The sequence below is a fragment of the Pelobates fuscus genome, chromosome 3 (assembly GCF_036172605.1).
Source record: "Pelobates fuscus isolate aPelFus1 chromosome 3, aPelFus1.pri, whole genome shotgun sequence".
NCBI classification, from domain to species: Eukaryota; Metazoa; Chordata; class Amphibia; order Anura; family Pelobatidae; genus Pelobates; species Pelobates fuscus.
This window is the reverse complement of record NC_086319.1, coordinates 219,155,136-219,176,492: the sequence shown is the minus strand read 5'-3', so window position 1 is coordinate 219,176,492 and position 21,357 is coordinate 219,155,136. Positions and strand designations below refer to the sequence as shown.

General features: G+C 38.1%; 1 protein-coding gene across 1 annotated transcript in view; it reads right to left on the bottom strand.

Moving 5' to 3' along the window:
* Positions 1-1,853: 1,853 nt before the first annotated feature.
* LAMB1 (laminin subunit beta 1) overlaps positions 1,854-21,357 on the bottom strand; it is a 59,177-nt gene continuing 39,673 nt past the window's right edge. The window contains exons 25-34 of the mRNA XM_063448082.1: positions 19,643-20,012; positions 18,838-19,013; positions 16,708-16,949; positions 10,413-10,616; positions 8,931-9,075; positions 7,263-7,470; positions 6,881-7,022; positions 5,301-5,477; positions 4,841-5,000; positions 1,854-2,399 (exon numbers count right to left, since the gene is read on the bottom strand). Coding sequence (XP_063304152.1) covers positions 2,263-2,399; positions 4,841-5,000; positions 5,301-5,477; positions 6,881-7,022; positions 7,263-7,470; positions 8,931-9,075; positions 10,413-10,616; positions 16,708-16,949; positions 18,838-19,013; positions 19,643-20,012 — 1,961 coding nt within the window. The 3' untranslated portion in view covers positions 1,854-2,262. The remainder of the gene's footprint in view (positions 2,400-4,840; positions 5,001-5,300; positions 5,478-6,880; positions 7,023-7,262; positions 7,471-8,930; positions 9,076-10,412; positions 10,617-16,707; positions 16,950-18,837; positions 19,014-19,642; positions 20,013-21,357) is intronic.

The following is a 21,357-nucleotide window of genomic DNA, read 5'->3' as shown; positions in this document are numbered from 1 at the left end:
GCAAATATGCACAAATAAAAACGATAAATGAGAAAATGAAGCAGTCTTGGTGTATAGATCATGCCCCTGCTGTCTCACAGCTCAAATCTCTGCCATTTAGGAGTTAAATCACTTTGCTTATACCGCCCTGGCACACATCCTTGCATGTGACTTACACAGCCTTCAAAACACTTCCTGCAGATAGTCATCTGATGTTTACACTTCCTGTATTGCAAATACTGTTTAATTTAAAAGTTCACATCTCCTGCTCTGTTCATAGCTTATTAGACCCCACAGGAGTCCCCTATATATAACTGAAGTTCAATTTACAGAGCAGGAGATAACTTTTGAAGTAAGTTACATCTGATTGAAACCATTTCTTTTTATGCAGGCTGTTTGAGTCAAAGCCAGGGGAGGTGTGGCTGGGGCTGCATTAGCAGACACAAAGGTGATTTAACTTTTAAATGGAACATAATTGAGCAGTGAGACTGCATTGGCATGATCTATACACCAAAGCTGCTTCATTAAGTTAAAGTTGTTTTGGGGACTATAGTGTCCCTTTAGTCTCTCTATCTTTGGGAAAGCTGGCGTGGATCCTTCCCTGGGGTCTAGTGTGGCTGCTATCATCTTCATGGTTTTCGTGTCCTACTTCCAGCAGAGCTATAAAAGCAAACACATCAGCGCTCCCTTGCCATCTGTCTTCATTCCAACCCTCGGACACAGCACATTCGGGCAGAATAGGCACCTCTGCCTAATTGCGCAGTAAGCCTTCTGGGGGATCGTTGAGATGGTCAGCTCTTGGCATGCGCACTGCTTGTGGTGCACCAACCCCCTGGGGTACTAATACCAGAGCATGAGAGGCTGTGATCTAAATTATGTAGTAGTGTGTCAAGTCATGAATTTCTTAGCACTGGTCCACATTATAATCATAATGGGAGCTCCATAGTTCTCATATATTATGGTGCCACAGACAGAACTCTCGGGGCAGCTCAACAACTTGCAGAATAAGGTGGAAAGTTATTTTCCATTGACATGGACAACAAGTTCCACTGCCATTTACGGTGTTCCCTATGGCCACTGATTATCCTTGCCTCAATGAAGACATATTCTCCAATATCTGAGTATTTTAGGATTTCTGCTTTATAATTCTTTATACCAATACTAATTTGATTTTGATACTGATTGATTATTATTATGTTGTTATGTATTGTCTCCAGTGTCTTGAGTAGCTGCGTAATTGAAGAAATGTAAAGAGGTTTTTGTTACATCATCATCTGTGGCCAATGGTACAATGTTCATGAGTTTAGAAAATAAGGTGCACATGCCACAAATAGGCCTTATCACAAGAGTAAAACCTGTGAATGTAAACAATAGTTTTACTTGGTACGGTTTTTGGAGCGAAATGTAAGAATATTAGACCAAAAAACAAAATAGGTGAAATTCTCCAACTCAACTGTTTTTTCAGCGCCGATATTTTGGTCTAAACTTTTCATTCCGGTATCAAATATGATAAATATTGTAAAGTGCTACGGCATATGTTGGTGCTGTATGAATGCTAATAATAATAAATGATTAAATTACCATTACCAGCTGTTAAAGGTCCAAAAAGGGTATCAGTAATACTTACATTCTGCATTCACAACTATTTCCAAAGTGTAATGCAAAAACATATTGAAAAAAACTCCTAAATCAAAACCACTGCCCTCCTAATATGGTTTTGCAACACAACCTCAGGTATGATATTTTGACTATGAAACTTTAATACTTAATACGTATTAAAAAAAAATAAACTTTAGTTACAAAAAGGATTACTCTTGAGTACATGGATTATAGTGTAATCTGGATAATTTTCCAATGCAGTTGTAGTTTAAAAAAAAAAATGGTTTATATAGGATAACAGGTTTTCATGAACAATGCCAGTCAACTTTCCAGTTAATTACATTGAGCAAAAACCTATATTTAACAATTGGTTTTCACTACAGAGTAAATGCTATTAATGTGTGTTTTACATAACTAATACTAATCAAGTGCAAAATATTACAATTAGAAACAGTCATATTTATGTGAATTTGTAGCACAAGTTGTTATGGTCTGTCTCTGCCAACAAAGACAGACAATGGAACCATTAAGAACTTTGTAATCGTGTCACAAATTATCACACGTTTTCAAATTTTATGTAATAAAAACAATCGTAAAAATAATTTCTTTATTTCAAATTTAGTCTTCATCCAATAAATTATGGAATATTTGGTCCCAATTTTGTTGCCTGATCCAAATTTTAGCTTATATGCAAGTGCTGTATACAGCTGCTTTCTGGCTAATGGCTTGTAAAAGCGATCGAACGGTTCCTTCCAATTCAACTAACTGTTTGGCTTTTTCTTCAAGAACCCTCTGATTATCTTCATATGTCTTTTCTAAATCTGTGAGAAAACAAAATAGATTAGATTGAACATGCATGATGTAAACATATGACCTACGCAAATATTGTCATATTGGCATTAATTATTATTTTAATTTTTTAATCAGCAACAGAAATTATTGCAACCTGTTAGAAAAAGCTTTTCAAATGTTTTATCTAAAAAATTTGATAGACTTTAATGATGTCTGCAGTTAAATTATTGAAAAGTTTTATCTAACAGAATGGAATCATTTCTGGTGTTGATTCAAACTAATAAAATCAAGGCCCTTGTCAGCTTTGATACTATATATACACAAGTTGGATATTGTATTATAAAGAAATTGTAAATCTATAAACAGTAATGCATTCATGTCTTCTAATACTTGCAGTACCAATACATTAACACATTCCTTTTGTACTCTAGGTGAAACATTTCTGACAGGTAATTGTACTCTTTGTGAGAACTGGGTCAAATAACAGACAACCCAACCAAATGTGCATAAAGATGGCTGTCAGAAATGAGGAGTGAGAACACTAGGCAAGTGTTTTCTACAAAAATGTCAACATACATGAATTTAAAAAAAAAAGAGAAGTGAGATAGCATATATAACATATAGATTGTATTAAGATATATATATTTTTTGATAAGAGTGTTCCTTTAAATGTTCAACCCAGATGACCCAGACAACTACACTCTACTCCAGGCATAGGCAACCTTCGGCACTGCAGATGTTTTGGACTACATCTCCCATGATGCTTTGCCAGCATTATAGGTGTAAGAGCATTATGGGGGATACAGTCCCCAACATCTGGAATGCCGAAGGTGCCCTACCCCTGCTCTACTTAATGAATAGCGGTGCTGATAGGAAGATATATCACTATACCAGTCCCAAGTTTAACTGGACAGCATGAGTTGTTAAATAAAAAAAGGGCTATTAATTTACTAATTTGTTTTTCTGTCCACAATGCAGCACACATAAGAATCAACATCAGACTAATGGCGAACAACTTGAAAATCAAAGGAACACTATAGGATCAGGAACACAAACATGTATTCCTGACCCTATAGTGTTAAACCCAACATCTAGCTCCCTGGCCGCCTCTTTCCTCCCTAAATATAGAAACATCTTACTTGTATTTCAGTCTGGAGCTGCTGCCTCTGAACTGCATCTGACCTCTGACATCATCAGAAGCCAATCACAATGCTTCCCCATAGGATTGGCTGAGACTGTCAAGGAGGCAGGTCAGGGGCAGAACAAGCACAAGTCAATTACAGCCCTGGTCAATCATGCATCTCCTCATATAGATAAATTTAATCAATGCATCTCTACGATGAATGTCCAGTGTTTGCATGCAGAGGGTAGACACACTGAATGTTGTGATGCATACTAGGCAGGACTGCCTTAGGAAGCACCTCTAGCAGTCATATGAGGAGTGGCCAGTGGTGTTATCACTAGGTTGTAATGTAAACACTGCATTTTCTCTGAAAAGACAGTGTTTACAGCAAAAAGCCTGAAGGTAATGACTCTACTCACCAGAACAAATCCAATAAGCTGTAGTTGTTCTGGTGACTATAGTGTCCCTTTAATGTCAAAGCACTTTATCACACAGTCAATTTGCAGATCTGCAAATGATGCGATTTTTCTTACTCATCTTATCATCTTTGCCAGTCCAACACTGGCAATTTGCAGAGAAATATCATGCACAGACTTTGGGGATTGGAAGCACATATAATATCAAGCTGATTTTGCACTTTGTTTTCCATTTTAGTTCCTGGTATCCCCAGGATTACTGTTGGAAGGTTTGCTTATACTGTTCGAACACATGTTGCCTTTCTCTAGTTCTTTCCTAAAATCCCTTAATTAATTTCCTATTTTGCAGAAAACATACCTAAGCCGCAATTATGGTAGCTTCAACACTACCTTGACATTTGTACCATGATTAGCAAGTTTCTTTTTTTTCTTTTTAGTTGTTCTTGTACTGAACGGCTTTGCATGCAACAGTTAAAAGATATTTCTATATATTAAACAAGATCAGGATTATTTATTAAAGTGAGAATTCAAAATGAATTTCAAATTTAAGGCCAGAGTAGCCAAACTGATAGCATGTCTATGGGTTAGAGAATTTTTCCAGTTTGGCTATTTTGATCGTATTTGAATTTATTTGAAATGAACTTTGAAGTCTCACTTTAGTGAATAACCATGTATAGAATTTCTTTAAATTCACCTCTTAACAAATAGGGCCCAGTAACACAATTTAAATAAAATACAAATTGTTACCACACAGACACACAGTCTATTTCTAGATATTATCTTGAGAGTACATTATTTTTTTTCCCACTAAAATGTACTAATTAGAAGTCTATTTATTTTACAGTGAACATTTTGTGGATGGCAAGTTTTCTTTATAATTGTTACTGAAATAAACTAATGTGTAAAGTATCTGATTGATATATACGCTTACTTTTGAGTAAGCTGAGTTTCTTGTTTGCTTGTGTTAGCAAAGATTTGGCCTCCCTTTGAAGCTGTTCAGCCTTCTTTTTGGCCTCTGTTGAGTCTTCAGCTTTCTTTGCTATCAAGTCTTCAGCTCTCTTATATTTATCGGTAAGATCACCATCGAGAGCCTGCAGTAAAAGAAGTTTTTATTAGAAGACAGTTTTTTCACACTTATATGTATTAGTTCTATCAATATTTATTTTGTATATTTTGTATTTCTAAAGAGGAAATTGTTAAGTGTAAATTAAGCAAACATTCGATGCAATTAAATTATTGATCACCACGTTTTCTGTATCAGGTTAACGTGAATCCAAAAGCAGTCCATGATTAAGAAAAACAAATATTGAAAACCAATATACAAAAAAAACAGGAAGCATTTTAGTTTTGAAGAAAACATTTTTTGTCAATGAGAAATATGATAGGCAAACCTTTTTAACTCCATCAGCATCTGACTTGGCATCGTCAACAGATTTTTCAATTTTCTCTACTGATTCAGAATTAGCAGTTGATTTTTTCAAAAGATTCTCAACATTTTTTTCCAGTCGGGTAAGACGTTCCGTGGCATTACTTAAAGTTTCTTCAGATGCTGTTGCTTCTGATGCAATCTGTTAGTGGAACAATAATAAGAAAGACTAAGATTATGATTTTGTTCCATCTTTCGACCAACATTCAGTATACTGAATAACTGGAGTAATAATAAAATTATTATATATAATGGTGTTAGCAAGTTCAGAACATACATGTTCAGAAAATATTACTACTTTTAAGGCAATCTATTTGTAGGCACCATTATTATAATAGTAAGCAACCAGTGAAAATAATATGGAGTAGACATCATGAAGTTGAAAACAGTGGGGACTGTTTTATAAAAGAACACGATAAGCTAAAACAGCACTGTTACACAACAGTAACTACTAGATTTGTGCAGAGCAAAAAATATTGGTTCTTCTGAGCAAAATTTTCCAAATAGATTTTTTTTTCCCAGTACCTCCAACATTAGGGGAAGTGCCTGTTGTATCCAGCTGATATTTTTTCGGAAAAACGAAAATCAACTAAACTGGACAGCTGTAAGGCACAAGGGTTAATCATGCAGCATTTTTTTTTTTTTTTTTTAAATGACTAAAAATGAAAAAAAAAACAGCCTGAGTCATATTTTTTTACAGGGAAGGACTGTTAAGATTGAGGCCAGTGGGTGAGGGCTCTAAGTTTCTAATTAATAGTCAATAAAACAGCCAATAAAACTACTACCTGTTAAACATAACCAAAACAAAAAAAAAATATTATTACATCTTTTAGGGCTTTTTAGTTTTTTTTTTTAACCCAATAAAATGCCAAATAAAAATCCATTAAAATTGACGAGACTACTCAAAATAATAAAAGACCCGATCCAGAAAAAAAAAAAAAAAAGTAAAAAAAAAAAAAAAAAAATAGCAGGCACCCTAATCCTAAAGCCACTGGCCATTGGGCATTTCAGTAGTTTCAAGATTAGTTCATGTTTCTGCTCTCAGGTTTTTTTTTTTTTCTCTGTAGAATTGCTGATCATCCTAAATTTGCAATTTTTTTTTCCAATACCGATTCTTCAAGTCTAATAACTACAGCAATAATGAGCTGTTCCTGCATACATAGATATCTACAAGTTACCAACATGCTTGCAACAGCAATATCTGTACTTAAATACTGTTTTGACTTAAGTGAGGTCAAAACATAAAACAAGGATGGAATTTAGAATCTTATTAGTATCAGATGTTATTTTATTTGTTGTATCATGACGTGAACCTCTGACATGAAGGGTTGTACAAAAATGTTTGGGTTTGTACAACTCTAGAATTTTCTGCTTGACTGTCATGTTAGAGTTAGAATTGATGGTACTAGGTAAATATTCTGTGACTTAAATTTGTACATGCAATTGATGGATTTGAAATATTTCCCAAATTATGTTTAACCACCATAACAAAAGTAAGGATTCCCATTTCTGTTTTTATGTAAATGTTCCTTAAAAGTGACTCACAGACGTGAGCAGATCATTTGTCCCTTTGATGTCATCATCTGCTTGTTTGATGGCCTTTTCTGCTGCATCTTGAGCTTTTCCTGCTTCTTCTAGAGCTTCCTTCACCATGTCTGCAGTAGCTTTAATGTCTTCAGCACTTTTACTGTAACAAAATGATATATAATATATTTTTATGAGCAAATATTATGTAAAAAAATATACGGTCAAAGGGCTGATGGAGGGGGTGTTAACAATCAAGACATACTTGCCTGTTTAGCAATTAAACGGAGTGACCACAGAGTCTATTTTATCTGGACTTTCTATACAAGTCCCTTTGGTATTCTGTAGGTTTGTTCCCTCCCAAATAGGCTCTCTTATGAAATACAGATTTGAATGTACTCACCTTGACTTCTTTGCTTCATCCAAGAGAGACTCAGCTCTAGCAATATCTCCAGCACTCTGTTGGAGGATTGTCTCTACATTAGACAGGCTCTGCACACGATCTCGAATATCTTCTGTTAAGGCCTGGAGCTGTTCAGGTGTAGTGGGCATTTCCATTTTCAAAACTTCACTGGCAACAGCTTCAATACTATCAAGGTCAGCCCCATCCTCTGTTTGAAATGAGAGTTTTAACAGTTATTTATTTGAACTTCCATCAGAACATGAATATTGCTCTTAAAATCAGCAATTCTTCTCAGTCACACAAATGTATAATTTAAATATCAGTTTAAAACAAAACCAAAGTCTGCTCAACACTCTAGGGTAGAAGACTTCACCACAATAAAGTTAAAGACAGTGAAATAACGCGACAATTAGTGTTGATTGCTCTTTCATTTACATGTGTCCTCAAAAGCTGAACTATAGAAAGTTAGAGCAACTAGAAAAGAGAACTAATAAGAAGTGATATCAATGAATTACCGGTAGGTTACCATACTGACCCTACACTGCCTATATCATCCTTTATGTACTCTGTTGATACATATTACAGATGAAAAGCTTAGTAAAGTGTTGCAGATTCAGTATATCATTTGTAAACGACAGCAAAATTGTTTGCATCAGTTGGGAAGTGGGCTCAATCACGCAGATAACAAGAAATGGGTTAAACCCTATGTTAGAGTAAAAAAAAAAAAATATAAGGAAAAATATATATATTTTTTTTCTCCATTTTGTATATTTATCAATATTGAGATAGAATGAAATATAATTTCCGAAATCAACCACTTAGGGAAGTGAGACATTCACTTGATTTAATTTACCCTAGAAAACCTTTTCTAATATTACTATTTTTACAAAACAGTCAAATTAACCTATTTCTGAGTATGTGATATATATTGTAAAGGTCTATTTTTCATCAATCACATTTATTTCAGGAGTGATATGTTATTAACTATGATTTTTTGTTTATAGATATTAAATATATATACAACAAAATATATAACAAAAAAATCATGGACAATCGTGATAAAGACCCAGGAGGGTCTAAACGTTGATTTCACATTATACGTTTGAAAAAATCCTGTGGAGTGCTCTTTCATTTACCTTGTAGATTCTTTGGCACTTAGAAGCACCTGGGTATTATTACTTTATGTTTTGGATGTTATGGTAAGTGCCAGAAAATGATGATGGATAGAATAGCAACGAATGTGCTTAAATCTTTATAACCTGATGTGATTCTAAATAAAGTAATATACTTAATAATTCACAAAATAGTTATGTAAAAAAATTGATAATAAATGGTAGATTGAATGTGTTTTCTTTTCTGTAAAATTAAACGCATGATATTCTAGTTAGAGAAGCCTCCTTTAACGCACATTTCAAGGCTGGATAAACTGTAGTTGGCATTGTTCAGTTCTGGGATTCAATTAAAATAGCAACGCAATGATAGGTTCATAGATACGAGTCATGCTCGGTTTACTCAGATAAGCAAAACTAAGAAATTGATGGGATTTGCTTCACCTTAGATACATTTAAATACTAAATAAATAAAACATTCTAAAAAAAAAAAACAAAAAACAGCATATCAGATTGATTACCAAAAAAAAGAACTGATTTGAATTCTGAATATACATACGCATTAGAAAGTCCCTAATTTGCTTGATGAGATTTCGCAGATCTTCATTGCTTCGGTCTACTTTGTCCTTTGTGGCATTTGCTCTGTTGAGGACATCTTGGGCGTTTTGCTTTGCTTCTTCTGCTCTGAGCTTTGACTCTGCTACCTACAAAATATGCATAAATTAGAAAATTTCAGCCCATCACACGTTACCCCATATGTACTGAATATTAACATATCAGGCAAGAACAAATTGGAAACTCTAGGTTATTCATTGAGGGACACATGAAGCACCCGAAGTGACACTATAGTCACTAGAACAACTAAAGCTTATTGAATTTGTTTTGGTGAATAGAATTATTACCTTCAAGCTTTTTGCTGTAAACACTGCTTGTTTCAGAAAAAAATGCAGTGTTTACATTACAGCCTAGTGATAACTTCACTGGCCACTCCTTAGATAACTGTTAGAGATCCTGGCGGCCTAAAATGCATCCAAACATTGTGTCTCCACCCTCTGCATGCAGACACTGAAGTTTCCTCTTAGAGATTCACTGATTCAATTAATCTTTATGAGGAGATGCTGATTGGCCAGGGCTGTGTTTGAATTGTGCTGTCTCTGCCCCTGACCTGCCTAATTGTCAGTCTCAGCTAATCCTATGGGGACGCATTGTGATTGGATGAGGCTACCACTTCTGATGATGTCTAAAGGAAACAGGCACAAAATAAGTAGCTGCAGACTTGAATACAAGAATATACTATATTTAGGGAGGCAGGAGGGCTAGATGGTGGTTTTAACCCTATAGGGTCAGGAATACATGTTTGTGTTCCTGACCCTATAGTGCTCATTTAAGGTTGACTGTCCTGAATATGGAATAGGTTACTGATAATATCCTACTTGATCCATGAGAATATTTTCATGTATGGATTAGTTTATATGGACAAAAGCTCTCCATTGCTGTTATGTTTAATGTAGTCCTATGTGAGGTATGGTAATGGTGTTGGAGAGCTAGAGAACAAATAATATCATTTTCTGATAATGTTTACCATTAAGTAAGGTGCTGTACAACATTGCATTCAAGTAGAATTTAAGGATAATATTTATTTCATAACATAAAAATGCCCACCATTTTCATTGGATAGCTACATGCAAATTCTAGAAATATTGTAGCCCTCAAGCACCAAATACACGGTACTTGGAGAATGTATACAGTGCAACAAGTCCTAGATTTGGGTGTTAATTTATTAAACAGGGAACTAATGCTAAATGAAAACTACTCAAAATAAATAAGCTGCAGAAAAAAACTTTCAGCTTAAGTTTATTCTTCTAAAAATGTTTTTATTTTGGTCTAAACATTGCACATCTGGTTCTTATTTTTAAAATTTTAAAATAACAACCAACAAAAAAATAAAGGTGCACATTAGCAGCACCATGAATTTAAATATTTAAACAAATTTTAACAAAATATTTTGTTGTGTCCTATACACTGTAACTGCATAATGTACCATTTTAGAGAGTTCTTCCACTTCTGCCAGTGCACTTAAAATCTCCTTATCAAAGTTCATTGAAGACTGTAATGCATTTTGCGCCACTGCAACCACACCATTGCAGTCAGGCCCTCCACATTTTCTCATTCCACTCTCAGTTCTGCAGCCAAGACCACCGCATTGTGACTCTTCACATGACACACCTGCAGGAGTCCCACAAGTCTGTAGGAAAGAAAAAAGAAAGTCAAGGAAACAAAGATCACGTCGTTCTGACCTCTTAGAAATGATAATGTAAATCCACAGTCATATTTAGGTCCGTCCATGCAACTATTACCATGCTTACATTGATAGTCCTTGTTCATGGTTTTATAATTACACATTTCGTACTATAAAATGTCAGAAATGCATTACCTGTCCGGTAAACAGCCACACATACAATACATAGATGGGAGTCATAGCGACAGGTGGACAAAGAGTATTATAACAGCTGGAAATCTACCCTTTGGCCATCTCTGATACAGGGCATCTGTAGAGATGCAGCTAGCATGGCTATAGAATATGAGTACAGCTTTACTACCTACTATATGATGGATTGTGAAATGGAGAAGTGGACTTCCATGGTTCATATGCTTTAGATTCTTTTTATGCAGAATGAACTCTTTGGACAGAATATTTGGAGTGAGAATCCAGACCTTCTTGCTAGATGTTTTATACAACCGTTTATCAAGGTTCTATTTTATTTATAAAATGTGACATCTTAATTTTGGTATTGATTTGATAAGTCTGCACACAGCAAGAGTGCCCTGCTCTATGTCAGGATTCACCCCGAGACCTCCAGACTGCCAGACGGGGTCGCCCCTTTATTGCCCGAAGAGGGATTTGAACCTGTAAACTTGGCAGTTCTGAACCTGCTCTTTAACCTCTGAGCCATTTCAGGACTTGGGATAACTCCTGTTTTATCTTGTATTGCCTGCAGCACTAAGGGGCTGGACTTCACCTGGCTCAGACCTGTCGATCACTCTCCAGCTGAACCTGATATACTAATCATCAAGGTATAAGACACTGCTCCTCCCTAAGGGCAGTGTCAGTTCAATGACTCTGGTTAGAGAGTTGCTACTCCGCGTTCTAAGTATTCTCCTGACCTTGGCTTGTTACTCGTATCCCCTGATTTCCGGCACCCTCTGACCATTGGCTTACCTACGACTATTCTCCTGGATTTCCTTGTCTGTACTGCGACTACAAGCATTCACCTGCACAGCCCCCGTGCACAGATTCACAGGCCAGGTGAGTTCTACCTTGACCACCTCGGCCTGTGTCTAATTGCAAGGGTGAGCTTTTATCTCTGCATGTTGGACTCCCAGCAAGGTAAGCCTGACAGATTGAACTGACCTTTATGGAGTCCACAGAGATAATGCTCACCTCCCTTGCTCAGCAAGTGTCCAGCCTGACCCAGACTGTTTCGGAACTGCAGCAAGAACTTTTATCTCTTAAAGGCCCAGTACGCCCAGTTCCAGAACCTGATTTTCCAGAACCGTTTGTTGTGATGCCTGACCGCTTTGATGGTTCCCGTTCCTCCTTCACAGCATTCAGACTGGATTGTGAACTTCTTTTTGCTCTCAAGCCTAAAACTTACAACAGTGACTTTGTCAAGGTCCGTTCGGCCATCAACTTACTTGTCGGACGGATCAAGGAGTGGGCATACCGGAAGCTACAGGAGAAAAGCACTGTCTTGGACAGTTGGGAGTCATTTATGTCCGCAATGGATTCTCAGAGCTCTACCTCCAGGAAAGCTACTCCCAAGCCTGCTCCATCTAACCGCAAATCGCTGTTACCTAAAGAAAAGGACTCCTACCAAGTCCCCATAAGGGCACAACGCAAACCCTCCTCCAGTAAACCTCCTTGTACCCCTGTTTTCCCTCAAGCTAGCTATGAAACTCCAATGGACATGGAGGAACCGCCTTGTGACCCTGGTTTTCCTCTAGCTAGCTGTGAATCTCCAGTGGACAGGGAGGAACCCATGGAGATAGGCTTCGTCCGCTCTAAAACAAGACTGCCATCTAGAGAAAGAGATCGAAGGAGGGCGCGTTGTCTCTGTTTTTATTGTGGTGAAGAAGGGCACTTTATCTCTCACTGCCCTATTCGCCCAACTCGGCCTGAACCTCTTCAAGTGGGTACAATTCAGCTGCACCCTGTTATTCCGGCAACACGGCCTAAAAAATGTCAAAGGTGCTGTCGGATATTTCCACGTTCCGTGATGCAGAAGAGTACCCAGACTACGATGGCTGCTGATGCCAGTGGATCTCAAGACCACAAGAAATCACTACTTCCAGAAAACTCACCTATGGGAAATAGTTCAGATAATATGGTTTGTGGGACTAAGTTTAATTCCGCCTGTACCAGGTCTCTGAATGGCCCAGACCTTTCTCCACCAGTACCCGACACTGATACCCCAAAGTCCCCGACTGAGGGACTCCGCTCTGGATACTTTGATTACAAGGACTTCCTCAGTGATACGGAGTCCGAAGACGAGGAATACAGTTCCCAAAAGGAACCTGTTCACGCCCAGAGTGCGTTCTTAAGGGGAGGGTACTGTCAGGATTCACCGCGAGACCTCCAGACTGCCAGACGGGGTCACCCCTTTATTGCCCGAAGAGGGATTTGAACCTGTAAACTTGGCAGTTCTGAACCTGCTCTTTAACCTCTGAGCCATTTCAGGACTTGGGATAACTCCTGTTTTATCTTGTATTGCCTGCAGCACTAAGGGGCTGGACTTCACCTGGCTCAGACCTGTCGATCACTCTCCAGCTGAATCTGATATACTAATCATCAAGGTATAAGACACTGCTCCTCCCTAAGGGCAGTGTCAGTTCAATGACTCTGGTTAGAGAGTTGCTACTCCGCGTTCTAAGTATTCTCCTGACCTTGGCTTGTGACTCGTATCTCCTGAATTCTGGCATCCTTTGACCTTGGCTTGTTACTCGTATCCCCTGATTTCCGGCACCCTCTGACCATTGGCTTACCTACGACTATTGTCCTGGATTTCCTTGTCTGTACTGCGACTACAAGCATTCACCTGCACAGCCCCCGTGCACAGATTCACAGGCCAGGTGAGTTCTACCTTGACCACCTCGGCCTGTGTCTAATTGCAAGGGTGAGCTTTTATCTCTGCATGTTGGACTCCCAGCAAGGTAAGCCTGACACTCTATAACCTTGGGCAGTGTTAGGTTGCCCACCGCCATCGTCACAGACCACCAAAACAAGCACCTGCACTGGGGTCAAGCTACCACTGCTTAGTACAGCTCTCTGCTTTCCTCCTCAGTCTTAATAGTAAAAATATTTTTGACTGGTGACTGCAGTAAAATAGAGGAAGGAATATGAGTTATTTCCCCACTCCCTGCATCAAAGCCATGCCCTAGTCTTGTGTGATTTGGTCAGACAACAAGGGCAGAATGCTGAACTATGCAATGACAATTCAGCCACACTACATGTAATATGGTGGAAGAGACTGATGGAGAAATAACTGGAGTGGGGAGACGAAGAGAAGACTTAGTTAGGCTGGCCTGGAATATATAACTGGAGATGGAGAGATAGTTGCACAAAGTAATATCTAGGAGAATAGGCTAGGGAGAGAAAACAAAGAGTGGGTTAGGGAGAGGTAACAGACAACTGGATGGCTACTGCTACTCACCTGGGGATGGGCTAGAGATATTTAACTACAGGGCTAGGCAGAGATAAATGGGGAGCTCGTTAGTGATAGTGGGGGTTTATAAAAACACATGTGACAGGCAATTAACATGATGCCCAGGCAAGCCGTAAGCCTGGGAATTGAATTTTACAAACATATGGATGGTGTGGCCTTTAGCCCTTAAAGCTGGCAGAGCAACATGGCCATTGCACTTCACATTACTGATGGGTTTAGCCCTTGCATTCTACACACAAATGCACCATATATAAACACAAACTGGCATTGTACACAGAGGAAGACAAGCACACTGACAATATATGTAAACATGAACACCAACATACACATAGTAATCTTGCACACATACAGGAACACTAAGATAAACACATAATCATATTACATGCCCTCACACAGATCATGCACATATTGGGGGCGGTGTGAAGCACCTGAAAGCCTACAGCTGGTCCGAGCTTTGATAATTTTGCTTTAAAGGGACACTCCAGACCCTGAAGCATTTTTGCATGCTGAAGTGCTTTATGTGTGAAGAATGTTACTTGTTTTTCATTTTACAACATGTGCTGATTTCAATAGAAATTGGCCCTTTTATAAATCAACCTGGTTACTCAACCCTGGCTGTCAATCACACAACCGGTCTGGTTACTTCCTGTTAGACAGTCAATTACTCAAGAGACAGGCAATTGACACGCAATTACACAGAGCAACTGCCTAGCAAAGACATCGCATTGAGTTGCATTGGATTTATAAGAAATCTGCAGATTTTGCTAAATGTTTTCAGATTTACTCCGAATGAAAAAATGCATAATTAAAGGACCACTATAGTGCCAGGAAAACATACTCGTTTTCCTGGCACTATAGTGCCCTGAGGGTGCCCCCACCCTCAGGGACCCACTCCCGCCGGGCTCTGGGGGGAGGAAGGGGTTAAACTTACTTTCCTCCTCCTCTCCGCTCGCATTCAGCCGGTTGCATAGGAAAGCATTTACACAGTGAGAAGCACGCAAGCGCCTCTAGCGGCTGTCAATGAGACAGCCACTAGAGGTTTTGGAGGCTGGATTAACCCTCAGTATAAACATAGCAGTTTCTCTGAAAAAAAGGGTTAATCCTAGAGGGACCTGGCACCCAGACCACCTCATTAAGCTGAAGTGGTCTGGGTGCCTAGAGTGGTCCTTTAAATGCATGTGTGTTTTTATTGGGGGTATATCTACTAAACAATGATGTGTATGTATTTTATCAGTGGAGTCTCACTTTAAGTCACCACTAAAGCAAAGTAAAATTACAGTATGCTGTACCCTTGTAAATACAATAACCATCAAAAGTAGCTAGAGGGCAAATTTACAGGGCTGCTAACTATTGTAGATTTTCTTCTGAAATGGCTAATAAACAACAGGGTTATTGTACTCCTTCTAACTCTTGCCTTATTTCACCAGTTGAAACCTTCAGGCAAGATTATGCCAGGGTTAGTAAATAATTAGACACAGTACTATTTAAGCTCTTCAGCTTAATATGCCTCATTTTCTTTGTTAGAGAATTTTAAAGAGATTTATAAAATGTTGGATCTGATTGATCTTCCTGATTGTTTCATTACATTATACAAAGTGTATAGCAATGCTTGTCCTAGGGAAGCATTGGGTTTGATGTTTCTATATGAGCAACATTGCAGCTCCCTGCATCCCAATGCTTCTCTATGAGAAGCACAGAATTGGCCTTGCTGTGATCAGCATTCATGATCCCACACAGGTGTTGAGGAGCTAAGATGAGGGACCCTTTCACATATGAATTAGAGGTTAAACCATTTTTTTGGGGGGGAGTAGGAGGACCCAATAATCTGGATGTACTTTAACCCCTTAAGGACACATGGCATGTGTGACATGTCATGATTCCCTTTTATTCCAGAAGTTTGGTACTTAAGGGGTTAAAACACTCCAGCATTGCAAATAAAGATTTTTGTGGCTTGGCAAAGGCTCAAATAGATCCAAAATACTGCTACTCTGTGAACCAGAAGAGAGTCCTGTTTGCATTTAAAATTGAGTGGCAAGCCCTATTTTCTTTTTTTATTCAGTTTAAATTATTTTCCTTGGCTTTTGTGTCCCCAATATAGCTACAAATAATTAATATGCCATACTTCATTTAGTATAAGAAAAATGTTTGAGCAACATGAATTTACTTCCACAAAAAATATTCAATATGTAATTCATAATGTCATAAATAGGCATTGTTACTAGTGGCTTTAGGTGCTGGAGTCCTGAATGTTGGGTGAGAGACAGAAAGTTGATTAGTAGAAATGGGGAGAATACACAAATAGGGTGGGAACAGCTAGTAAAAAAAAAAAAAAAAAAAAAAAAAAAGACAGGATTGCACTGGTTAAAAGATGGTATTTTGCTTTGAGTACTGCATTGCAAAAAGTCCCAGGTGGGTTTGGAATTTAGCAACTCCTTTTGGTCGTATTATGAGAAAAAATAGTGTTAGACTGGAAATCAACAACTCCCTGGAGATTTGCACATTTCAAGCAGAATTATACAGATTCCAAATGTCTATGAATGCATTCTTTCTTTCTTGTTTGTTATATAAAGTACGCATTAAACAGATCACCTTAGACATTTACAAATAATCTACCTTTTCAGATAGAGATGAAAGATCCAAACTCTGGACATTGCCAGCAAGTTCATCCAAGAGTCGAGACTGTTCCTCTTGCTGTTCCTTGAATGCAGATTCTTGTTCATACATTAAATCTTCCACTTCCTTTCGTGTAGCAGCTGACTGCTGAAGAATGCTATCTGGGGTCAAAGTGGAGGCGTTGACCTTTTTTTCTGCCTCCAGAGACATCTGGAAATATTTGTTGATGCTGTCCATAGCTCCTAAAACACAGTAAGGGTTTTGCCAATTTTTGATTTCTCAGATCACAACCAGAAGGATATTTTGTAATACTGCCTCACCCCCGATATATATAATAATAAATAAATAAATCAGGACACCAAAAAAAACAACTTTAGCTTAATTAACACATTTTGATGTATAGATCATGCTCATGCAGTTTTAATACTCAATTCCCTGCAATTTAGAAGTTAAATTACTGTATTTTTCCAGGAATAAGACACCTCCATGTATAAGACAACCCCTATTTTTGAACCCAAATTTATAAAATATTTTAAACATCTATAACACTGAAGTCCCCGCCGGTCCCGGGCCAAGTCATACTACAGTAGGCCAGTCTCCGAAGGTCCAGCCAGATCCAGACAATGGTTCCATGGACCACCGTCCTGCTGTTGGATACAACAATGCCCTCTGCCAGAGGTACCCTACAGGGGATGTCTGGGCAAGTCTGTAGCCCGAGCCGTGAGTTCTTAGCGTGTTTCAGAGTGATGTGAGAAAGCAAGCGGAGAAGCGCCTCCTCTGCTTCAAGTATGTCAGCTGGTCACAGAGGGGTACAACACAGCCTATGCCTGCAGGAAACTGGCAGTAGCTAACCCAATAGTCAGCTAAGTGTTCTATCAGCGAATACCGCAAGTATTTGGCTTAATAATTTACATTTTTGAAGGAGCTCCAGCCACATGCTACTAGCTTGGTTGGCTGCCAAGCCCCGCGCACAAATGTTGCTGTTTTTTAGCCCATGTAGTGATATTCTGTGTATAAGACGACCTCCTATCTTAGACTAAACATTTTTTGAAAAAAAAACCCCAAACAACAGACTTATACATGAAAAAATATGCTACTTTAAAGGAACACTATAGTCACCTAAATTACTTTAGCTAAATAAAGCAGTTTTAGTGTATAGATCATTCCCCTGCAATTTCACTGCTCAATTCACTGTCATTTAGGAGTTAAATCACTTTGTTTCTGTTTATGCAGCCCTAGCCACACCTCCCCTGGCTATGATTGACAGAGCCTGCATGAAAAAAAAACTGGTTTCACTTTCAAACAGATGTAATTTACCTTAAATAATTGTATCTCAATCTCTAAATTGAACTTTAATCACATACAGGAGGCTCTTGCAGGGGATAAGAAAATCTTAATTAAACAGAACTAGCAATAAAGAAAGCCTAAATAGGGCTCTCTTTACAGGAAGTGTTTATGAAAGGCTGTGCAAGTCACATGCAGGGAGGTGTGACTAGGGTTCATAAACAAAGGGATTTAACTCCTAAATGGCAGAGGATTGAGCAGTGAGGCTGCAGGGGCATGTTATATACACCAAAACTGCTTCATTAAACTAAAGTTGTTCAGGTGACTATAGTATCCCTTTAATTTCTGTGTAACAGGTATTACAGTACTGTGTGTTTACTTCTGAAGTTCTCATTCTCTGTTTCTAAGTTGTTATGGTGCCAGGAGGCCACGGGGTATACTTCTACCTCAAGGGGTTAAAATGTTCTTGAAAGATTTAACACCAAAATGAGTCTCCATCACAGGGCAGGAAGCTGATGCTCTCAGCTAATCACCAATAAAACTGGCTTGGAAAGAAACATACCCTTTCCAAGCCAGTTTTATGAATGGGAGTCACTGATTGGCTGAGAGCGTCAGCTCCCTGCCCTGTGATTGAGGCTCACTTTGGGGTTAAACCGTTCCCCCTTGAGCTAAGAGTGCGCCAGGGCTCCTTCTGGCACCATATCCGCTTCATTTGTTATGATGCCTCAACTGTCACTTTAAGGTTTTTAAAATAGCATTTTCAGTAATATATGACAGGACTTAGCAACTGAGGGATTTTTTGTTCACGGAGTAATTTTGCCTCACAAGCTTGCTGAAGCCACCTACCTCGAACATTGGAAATCTTCATATACTCTAGCTGTTCTCCAAGTTCTTTCAGTGCTTTAGAAACACTCTCTGCATCTGCCTGCAAAGAATCAAGCTTTTCGGTGTCACTGATATTAATTTTGGATAGTTTCTGCTCCACTTCTGCAACTCTTTCAGAAACCTCAGCTTTCAGCTTTCTAAAATAGATGGATAGAAAAAAAAACCAAAAAAAAAGATTGTTGCCAGATGTTAAACTACATTTTTGTGGTTTTAACAGGAAATATATATTTGTAGCGAATAAGAATGTGGAAGGTCAGATTTTGCATTTAATGAATACAGGAAATATTTAAGCCTCTATAATACAGGATTATCCAAGTGGAATGCTTTGGTCCACAAGGTTTTTTTGCTCCTAGTGTCCCTAACGAGAATAAAAATGTTGGTTCTGCGCTATATATTCAAGATAAAGTACAAGTCTAGTGTAAAGAGATAAAACATTAACACCTCATTGTTGGGATTTTTAAAGTGAAAAAGTGAATTTCAAATTTAAGGTCAAATTAGCCAAAATGGGAACTAATCTCACAGTCTGCTATGCTTCCAGTCCGGCTACTTTGACCCTGTAATAGTCTATAAAGATAGTATAATATTCTGTTCAGAACTGTGTACTGGTTGGATTGACACTATAAAATGGCACAATGTGGAGCTTATAATAAAGAGCCTACATATGTGTCTTCTCTATATAAAACAAAATACCAGAATCAATATACATAAAATCTTTGCATTGTAAAACCTTTCCAAGAATCATGAAATGACACTTTAAGGAACTTACTCTGCTTCTTCAAACAGCTGGTCAATGTTTTTCAGAGGATGGGCCGCAGGATTCTGTAAAATGATGTTCTGAACCTCTTCAAGTGTTTCCTGCACTTTACTCATAGTCTGCTGGTACGGTCCAATAACCCCAGTCACTTTCATGGCAGCGGCACGGTCTAAGAGCTGGTTTGTTTTATTGGACAACTCTTTGATAATTGTATCCCATAATGCAAAGCATGTGTGACAAGGAGAACAGTTTGGAAAAATGCCAGAATATCCACGGGCACATCGGTCACAACGAAACCCTTCCATACCTTCATTACAAACACAATGTCCTGTAGCACGATCGCACTGCGGAGTCTGAATGCCTCTAGAGTCACAATCACAAGCTAAAGAAAAATATAAGCGACAATATATAATCTAATAATTTACCTTACAATGACTGGGAAATTGTTTTATATTTCAATCCTATATCTCTTAACATGGACAGCTTTAAAGGACCACTTAAGGCACCCAATTCACATAATCTCAATGCAATGGCCCTGTAGATTTTACTCTGGAGTGTTTTCATTCCTGTTTTTGTAGAAATGGCAATGCTTACATTGTAGGGTTCAGCACTCCTCTAGTCTACCTGACAGCCACTAGGGGCACTTTAACTGCAATAATGGAGTTTCACTTAGTCATGAGGATATTGAACCTTATCAATTCATAAGAAACCATTTGTTTGGGTGAGTTGGGTGCTCGCCGTGCATGCGCCCCACCCATCCAATCGAATGCTATGAGAATCATTTAATTGTACAAAAAGCTGAAGAAGATTCAGTAGAAGATGATGTAAAGGAAGAAGAATCTGCCTGCAGCAATGACTGATGCATCTGACAGTGATGCTGTACTGAAAAACAAACAAAAAACATTTAATTTAAGTTGGTGGGGGTGGGGGGCTGAATCTAGCTATATTACATTGAAGAGTGCTGAAGACTATGCTATCTCTTTAAACGTTACTCATACTGATAATGTTATGAACACATTTTCTCTTGACAATTTACAGTTAATATAATAATACAATTTGCTATGATAATGTATTATTATGGTTGGTATTTGGGTAAAATACTGCAAATAGCTGCAGGGTTACTCCCTTCAGTAGTGGTGAATTTTATTTGATGGCCTTTTCACAATACTATAGTTATTTTATGAAGCATTTTCTCAATGGCAAAAAGTAAAGAAAAATACATGTACAGGAAATGTAAAGCCAGACTACAGTATACAATATCTCCATAACCTTCAAGAAAACTCCTTTATTTTCACAAAATCTCAAAGCATCAGTACACAGCACCCACAGTGATTAAAGTCTCTTACTGTGACTTTGTATGTTGAACATTCCCTAAGGCAACAACAAAGGGACTGGTGGAATTAGGGTCAACAGACTCATTTTAGATAAAGATCAAGAGTGGGAAGAGTAACCAAATATAACAGTCATTAAGAAGCACAAAGAATGGAATGTAAATCCAAAACTAAATACAAGGGATCTTTGATCTGGGGAAGACCTTTCAATTACCCTTTGTTATTTACTTAAGGTCGAAGTTATTATTTGAATGGAGTACACACAGCATAGACCTTAAAACGGCCAAAGAAGAGCAAAGGAACTCATACTTGTATTTGGATTCATCCAGGGGTTGATTTAGCTGCGGCTCCTTATTTATGTATGTATGCAATTACTTTTGTCTTGTATTTTGACAC